Source organism: Muscardinus avellanarius, assembly GCF_963383645.1.
Source record: "Muscardinus avellanarius genome assembly, chromosome: 12".
NCBI lineage: Eukaryota > Metazoa > Chordata > Mammalia > Rodentia > Gliridae > Muscardinus > Muscardinus avellanarius.
The window spans coordinates 5,459,869-5,467,785 of NC_137798.1; the positions used below are offsets into that span (position 1 = coordinate 5,459,869).

Sequence of the window (7,917 nt, forward strand, 5' to 3'; positions counted from 1 at the left end):
CCAGGTGTGATGACGCACACTTGTAGTCCCAGAGCTTGGGAGGCTGAGACAGGAGGACTGCACAGGTTCGAAGCCAGCCTCAGCTACTTAGGATCTCAGCAACTTAGACCCTGTTTCCAAATAAAGTATAAAATAAGGCCTGGGAGTATAGCCTAGAGGTAGAAAAAAGCCCCTGGGTTCCACTCCCAGTATCGTGGAGGGGGGAGGGGGGTCGGTGTAAAAGTAAAAATAATAAGTCACAGTTTGCCCAATTTTTTTTTTTCCTTTTTTCTTTTTGTGGTGCTGAGGATTGAACCCAGGGGTATTTTACCTTGGAACTATACCACCAGCACTATTTTATTTTTTATTTGGAAACAGGGTCTTGCTAAGTTGATACGAGTCTCACTGCATTGCTGAGGCTGGGTTCCAACCTGCAATCCTCCTATCTCAGCCTCTAAGTACTGGGATTACAAACATGAGCCACCAAGCTCGGCTCTCTCACCCCCACCTCCGCCAGTTCTTGAACTTTTTCCCCAAAATTGATCAAACAGCAACAAGCCTGAACCTGATAGTCAAGCCTTCGTTCTTGGTCAGTTTTCTGGGTTGGACAGGTCAGGACTCACTTTCTTCAGAATCTTCATTAGTGAATTCAAGCGAGTATGCATTAGCATTATCTTCTCTTTCAGCTGAAAAAATAAATATAGAGATGCCAAGGTATCAATTTCAAATAGAAGCTAATTTATATAATGACTAGAAACAGGCAATATCTCAACACATGTCAGGATGCATTGGTTATATTTCTTTTTTCCTTTCTTTTTTTCTGCAGTACTGGGAATGGGACCCTGGGGGATTTTATCTCCAAGCTACACCTGTGGCCCTATTTTTTGTTTTATGTATGTATTATGTATGTATGTATGTATGTATGTATGTATGTATGTATTTGTGTGTGTGGTGCTGGGGATAGAAACCAGAGGCTTTCTACCTTTGGGCTATACTCCCAGACATATTTCCACAGAGTCTCACTAAGTTACTGAGAGCCTCACTAAGTAGCTAAGGCTGGCTTCGAACCTGCACAATCCTCCTGTCTCCACCTCCCAAGTACTGGGTGGGATTACAAGCATGCGCCACCACGCCCGGCTTGTTCTTTATTTTGAAACAGGGTCTCACTGAGTTGCAAAGGGCCTCATTAAGCAGCTGAGGCTGAGCCAGGTGTGGTGGTGCACACTTGTAATCCCAGCATTTGGGAGGCTGAGACCAGAGGATCATGATTTACGGACAGCCTCAATTACTTAATGAGGCCTTCTGTAACTCAGTGAGACCCTGTTTCAAAATAAAGAAAAAATATTGGGCAGGGGATGTAGCTCGGAGGTCAATGCTTCTGGGTTCCATCCCCAGACCCGCAAAAAAAAAAAAAAAAAAAAAAAAAGTAGCTGAGGCTGTCTGGGAACCACGATCCTACTTTCTCAACCTACCTCCCAAGTACTGGGATTGCAAGCATGTACCACATCTGGCTGGTTCTATTTCTTCTTTCCTTTTTCTTTTTTTGTGCAATACTAGGGACTGAACACTGGTGTGCCCTAACACTGAGCTATGCCCTCAGCCTTCATCTTTATTTGTTGCAATACCAAGGACTGAATCCAGGGACATACTACCTCCAAACTATACACTCAGCCCTATTTTATTTTCTTAGGTACAGGAATAGAACCCAGAGGCCTTCTACATTCAAGTAACTACACCCCAGACCTATTTTATTTTTTTATGAGTAATCAGGGTCTCACTAAATTGTGGAGAGCCTCACTAAGTAGCTGAGGCTGCCAAGAACTTGTGACCCTCCTGTCTCAGCCTCCCAAGTACTCGAATTTCAAGTGCATACTACCACACCCAGCCTATTTTTTTTTTGTTTTGTTTTAAGACAGGGACTCACTAGGTTGATGAGAGTCTCAATACCTTGCTGAGAGCCGGGCGTGATGGCGCACGCTTGTAATCCCAGCATCCGGGAGGCAGAAACCTGGAGAATCACGATTCGCGGACAGCCTCAGCTACTTAGTGAGGCCCTCTGCAACTCAGTGAGACCCTGTTTCAAAATAAAGAATAAAAATAGGGCAGGGGTGTAGCTCGGAGGTCGAATACCTCTCGGTTCCATCTCCAGACCCGCCAAAAAAAAAAAACCAAAAAACAGGGTTTTCATAAATTTAAGAATTGAACAATTTGCACCTCCTCCTGTACGATCTTACCATTTCACTTTATATTTTGATTTGTGTTCCAAATTCAACAAGAACCACCAAACCATATATACTGGAGTATCACACTATTTATTTCATAATCCCCATGTTCGTGAGTAAAATATTCCAGAGTTGTCTACGTTATAGTACCATACCACCAACATGAAATTTACCTCCACGATCTTTTCTGGTAGTAGTACGGTGTGAATATCCATTTCCATTTCGGATGCATTTATTATGGCTTTTGTTTTTAAGAGATAGCTAGATAGAAAATACAAAGAAAATATTAGTACCATACCATAGTTAAGATGCTCAGTGAACCAACCTCGCCTTTGAAATGTATTTTTCAAGCAAAGCCTGCTTTTTTTTTTTGGGCAGTACTGGGGATGGAACCCAGGGACATTCTATCTCCAAGCTACACCCCTAGCTACCCCCCTTTTTTTTTGGTGGGGATGGAACCCAGGGGCATTCGACCTCTGAGCCACACCCCTTGCCCTATTTTGTATTTTTATTTTGAAACAGGGTCTCACTGAGTTGCAGAGGGTCTAAGTGGCTGAGGCAGTCCATGAACCGTGATCCTCAGGTCTCAGCCTCCTGATTGATGGGATTACAAGTGTGAGTCACCACACCCGGCTCCCAGCCCTATATTTTATTCTTTATTTTGAAACATGGTCTCACTGAGTTGCAAAGGGCCTAAGTAGCTGACGCTGACCACAAACCACAGTTCTTTTGTCTCAAGCCTCCCAAATACTGGAATTACAAGTGTGCACCACTATACCCACTTTTTTTCCCTCTGAAATAAGATTTTGCTAGGCTAATGAGTCTCATTACATTTTTTTTTTTTTTTTTTGGCTACACCTACACCCCCAGCCCGATTTTTTACTCTTTATAAAAACAGGGTCTAAGCCAGGCGTGGTGGCACACGCTTATAATCCCCGCGCTTGGGAGGCTGAGACAGGAGGATCGCATGGGGTTCTAAGCCAGCCTCAGCTACTTAGTGAGGCTTTCAGCAACTTAGTGAGACCCTGTTTCCAAATAAAATATAAAAAAGGTCTGGGAGTATAGCTCAGAGGTAGAAAGCCTCTGGGTTCCACCCCTAGTACCACCAAAAAAAAAAAAAGCATAAAAAACAGGGTCTCACTGAATTGGGGAAGGCCTCACCAAGTAGCTAAGGATGTCCACAAACCCGGATCCTCCTGTCTCAGTCTCTCAAGTACTGGGATTACAAGTATGCACCACCATGCCCGGCAGTCTCATTACTTTTTTTTTTTTTTTTTTTTTTTTTTGGTGGTGGTACTAGGGGTGGAATCCAGGGGCTTTCTATCTCCGGGTTATACTGCCAGCTATATTTTTTATACTTTGGAAACAGGGTCTCAATAAGTTGCTAAGAGCCTCACTAAATAGCTGAGGCTGGCGAACCTGTGTGATCCTCCTGTCTCAGCCTCCAAAGCGCAGGGATTACAAGAGTGCGCTACCACGCCTGGCTGTCTTATTACTTTTTGACGCTGAACTATGATCCTCCTATCTCAGTCTCCCAAATATATGTGTTATAGGCAAGCACCACCATGCAGCTCTGTTTTTTTTTTTGGTTTTTTTTTTCGTGGTACTGGGGATTAAATTTAGGGGCATTCTACCTCTGAGCTACACGGCTGACCCTATTTTTTTTATTATTATTTGTTTATTGTGCGGTGTGTGTGTGTGTGTGTTACTGAGGATGGAATCTAGGGGTACTCTCCCAGCCCACCCTTTTTTTGGTGGTAGTGGGGGTGGGACCCAAGGGCTTTTCTACCTCTGGGCTATACTCCCAGACCTATTTTATATTTTATTTGGAAACAGGGTCTCATTAAGTTGCTGAGAGCCTCACTAAGTAGTTGAGGCTGGCTTCGAACTTGTGCGATCCTCTTGTCTCAATCTCCCAAGCACTGGGATTACAAGTGTGCACCACCACGCCCGGCCTCCAGCCCTATTTCATTTTATTCTTGGGAGGCAAAGACGGGATCACAGGTTTGCAGCTACCCTCAGGAACTTGTGAGGTCCTCCACAACTTAATAAGACCGTGATTCCAAACGAAAAAGCTAAAAATAGGGCTGAGAGCTGGGTTTGGTGGCACACTCTTGTAATCCCAGCATTTGGGAGGCTAAAATAGGAAGATTGTGGTTGGAGAACAGCCTCAGCTACTTAGGCCCTCTGCAACTCAGTGAGACCCTGTTTCAAAATAAAGAATAAAGCCGGGCATTGTGGCGCACACTTATAATCCCTGCACTTGGGAGGCTGAGACAGGAGGATCACACAGGTTCGATGTCAGCCTCAGCTACTTAGTGAGGCTCTCAGCAACTTAGTGAGACCCTGTTTCCAAATAAAATAGAAAATAGGTCTGGGAGTATAGCCTGGAGGTAGAAAGCCTCAGTTCCACCCCAAATACCACCAAAAAATAAAAATAAAAATAAAGAATAAACATACACTTCTGATAAAAAAATTTCGCATTTTTAGTGTTAAGCATTATATAGATGTAGAGCTAAAATTATTATTCAGCTTAAGTTTAAAATAAAATAAATAAAAAATAGGGCTTGGGGCCAGGCGTGGTGGCGCACTCTTGTAATCCCAGCACTCGGGAAGCTGAGAACAGAGGATCACAGTTCACGGACAGCCGCAAACTACTTAACGAGGCTATTCAGAACTCAGTGAGGCCCTGTTTCAAAAATTTAAAAAAGCTGGGCGTGGTGGTGCATGCTTGTAATCCCAGCATTCAGGAGGCTGAGACAGGAGGATCGCGGTTCACAGACAGCCTCAGCTACTTAGTGAGGCCCTCTTCAACTCAGTGAGACCCTGTTTCAAACTAAAGAATAAAAAATAGGGCAGGGGGTGTAGCTCGGAGGTAGAATGCCCCTGGGTTCCATCCCCAGACCTGCAAAAACAAACAAAAAACCACAACTATTAAGGCATGGAATAGTTAGAAGACATCTACAGTGATCATAACATGATGACATCCTATTTTGGTTGTACTGTTATCTTTTTTTGTATGAGAAAGTGCCAGCTTTAGCATTTTCCCTGGTACAAATACTGTGTAAGAATATCTCCTTCTACTTACCACACCATTTTATCACTGGAAAGACAGAAGTGACCTCTCAAGGCAGCCAGACCAGCATGGGTGGAATACAGATGGAAACCAATGGGAATCCCACAGGAACTACAGAATAACAGGTTATAAACGCTGAGGGGGAAAACGAAATATGAGAAGAATAAAAATTGTAGAACAAATAAAATAACAACTAGTCTCAGAAAGCATTCCTGCACCAAAGACTTAAGAGAAAACTATATTATAATAGGAGACTTAAAAATATCAAGCCGGGCCTGGTGGTGCATGCTTGTAATCCCAGCATTCGGGAGGCTGAGACAGGAGGATTGCGTAGGTTCGAAGCCCACCTCAGATACTCAGACCCTTTAAAACTCAGTGAGACCCTGTTTCAAAATAATCTTAAAAAAATAGGGCTGGGGGTGTCATTGTGAGGCAAAATGCCCCTGGGTTCCATCCCCAGTACTAACAAATAAATAAATAAATATAATTGGGCATGGTAGCACACATTAGTAATCCCAGCATTTGGAGAGTTGAGACAGAAGAATCGTGGTTCGAGGACAGCCTCAGCTACTTAGGCCTTTTGCAACTCAGGCCCTGTTTCAAAATAAAGAATAGAGCTGGGGGTATGGCTCGGAGGTACAATGCCCCTGGGTTCTATTCCCAGTACTGTAAAAAGGAAAAGAAAAGAATATCATACTGTCATATTATAGAAACATCAACTCAGAGCCAGGCGTGGTGGCACACACTTGTAATCCCCATACTTGGGAGGCTGAGACAGGAGGATCGCACAGGTTTGAAGCCAGCCTCAGCTACTTAGTGAGGCTCTCAGCAACTTAGTGAGACCCTGTTTCCAAATAAAATATATTTAAAAAAATAGGTCTGGGAGTGTAGCCCAGGGGTAGAAAAGCCCCTAGGTTCCACCCTCAGTATCACACACAAACAAAAAAGAAACATCAACTCAGGTTTAAATTATAATTCTACCCTAAATTAAAGATACATCATGAATTCTGAGCAATAAAATAATCATGGATTGTATGTGTATGTGTGTGCTAGGCATGAACCCATAAGCATTTACCTCTCAACTATAAGCTACACCCCAAGCCCTATATATTTTTTTAAATTGCTAAAAGCATCACAAAGTTACTGAGGCGGCTTTGGACCTGTGATCATCCTGTTTCAGTCTCACAAGTAATGGGATTATAGACATGCACCACTATGTCCCACTGAAATCATGGATATTTAACTGTCACTTAAATAGAGAAATGTTTTGTTTTTTCAGTACTGAGGATTGAACCCAGAGGCATTCTATCTCCTATTATCCAAACACACCTGCATTTAAGTGTTCCTTCAATGCCCACCAGGAAGGGTGCTTCCAAGACGACGTTATTTGTAACTCCTAAAATGACAAACACCAATGAGCGGTTGAAAAGGAAAACCTCCTGCCTTGCCAGACTCACGTAGCCACACAAAATAAAAAAGAAGCGGTGTGGTGGCTCATGCTTGAAATCCCAATACTTGGGAGGCTGAGGCTGGAAGATGGCAAATTCCCAACCTGCCTCAGCATCTTAGTGAGACCCTGTTTCAAAATGAAGGATAAAAAATAGGGCTGGGGGTGTAACTCAGAGGCAGAATAACCCGGGATTAAATCCTAGTAGCAAAGAAAACAAAACAGACAAGGGGTGTGTGTGGCTCAGTGTTAGAGGTTTCACCTGGCAGGCACAAGGCACTGGATTCGAGCCACAAAACAGCAAAACAAAATGAAAAAAGCAAGCAAGCAAGCAAACTACTCCCGGCTTCCACCCCTCAGGCAAAGGGCTAATTTCTCTTTCTTTCTTTCCTTCTTTCTTTCTTTTTTGTGGTACTAGGGATGGAACCCAGAGGCATTCTACCTTCGCACTACACCTCTAGCCCTATTTTTTGTTCTTTATTTTGAAACAGGGTCTAAGCAGTAACTGAGGCTCAGTTTGAACCTGCGATCCTCCTGTCTCATCCTCCCAAGTACTGGGTTTACAAACGTGCTCTCCACCCCCGGGTTCCTTCCTAATCTTCATCCTTTCCCCCCACCCCGCCCTCTAACGAGTTCTACAGCAGGCGGTGGAGAAAACGGGACCCCCCACACACACACACACAAGCAATCCGTCTTTCCTGGATGCCGCCTGCCACTCACTAGAGAAGACCACGGCCCCGAGGGAGTGCGACAGGTTCCAGGAGAGGTGCACGGAGTCGGCGAGCACCGCGTGGCACTGCGCGCACTGGAACACCGCACACCGCTCGGGCAGCATCCAGGACGGCAGCAGCGAGCCGGCGGGGGGCTCCTGGACCCCCAGTCCCGTGGGGCCGAGCGGCGAGGACCCCTCCACCACTTGTGTGTCCCACTCCATGGAGGTCGTAACAGAAGATTCGTCGACCGCCTTTTTGGTGCGGTCACCAGCGTCACCCCAGTACAGCTTTGCATAGCGAGAAGGATGCCTCCTCGGCCGGGCCGCCATCTTCCTGCAGGGGCCGCCAGGGTTTCAAAAGGGCCCGGGCGCCGCCCCAGCATCCTCATTGGACGGCGAGGGTCACGGGGTCCGCCGCGCGCCGGTAACCTGGATACGCCTCACGCGCCTTCGCACGCCTGCGTATTGGTGACTGTGGGGG

The 7,917-nt window shown here is 45.2% G+C and overlaps 1 protein-coding gene across 2 annotated transcripts; it reads right to left on the reverse strand.

The window, feature by feature from the left end:
• Positions 1-569: 569 nt before the first annotated feature.
• On the reverse strand, positions 570-7,769 carry OIP5 (Opa interacting protein 5; the record flags this gene model as incomplete). 2 transcript variants are annotated; one of them, XM_080706918.1, is made up of 5 exons in its annotated part: positions 570-665; positions 2,375-2,462; positions 5,290-5,412; positions 6,607-6,673; positions 7,445-7,769. In XM_080706918.1, 5 exons carry the CDS (start codon positions 7,764-7,766, stop codon positions 570-572), a joined length of 696 nt encoding a protein of 231 aa, XP_080563044.1. The 2 variants fall into 2 exon arrangements, with proteins under 2 accessions (XP_080563044.1, XP_080563043.1); XM_080706917.1 differs by lacking the exon at positions 5,290-5,412 and having other exon boundaries at positions 7,445-7,766.
• Positions 7,770-7,917: the final 148 nt, after the last annotated feature.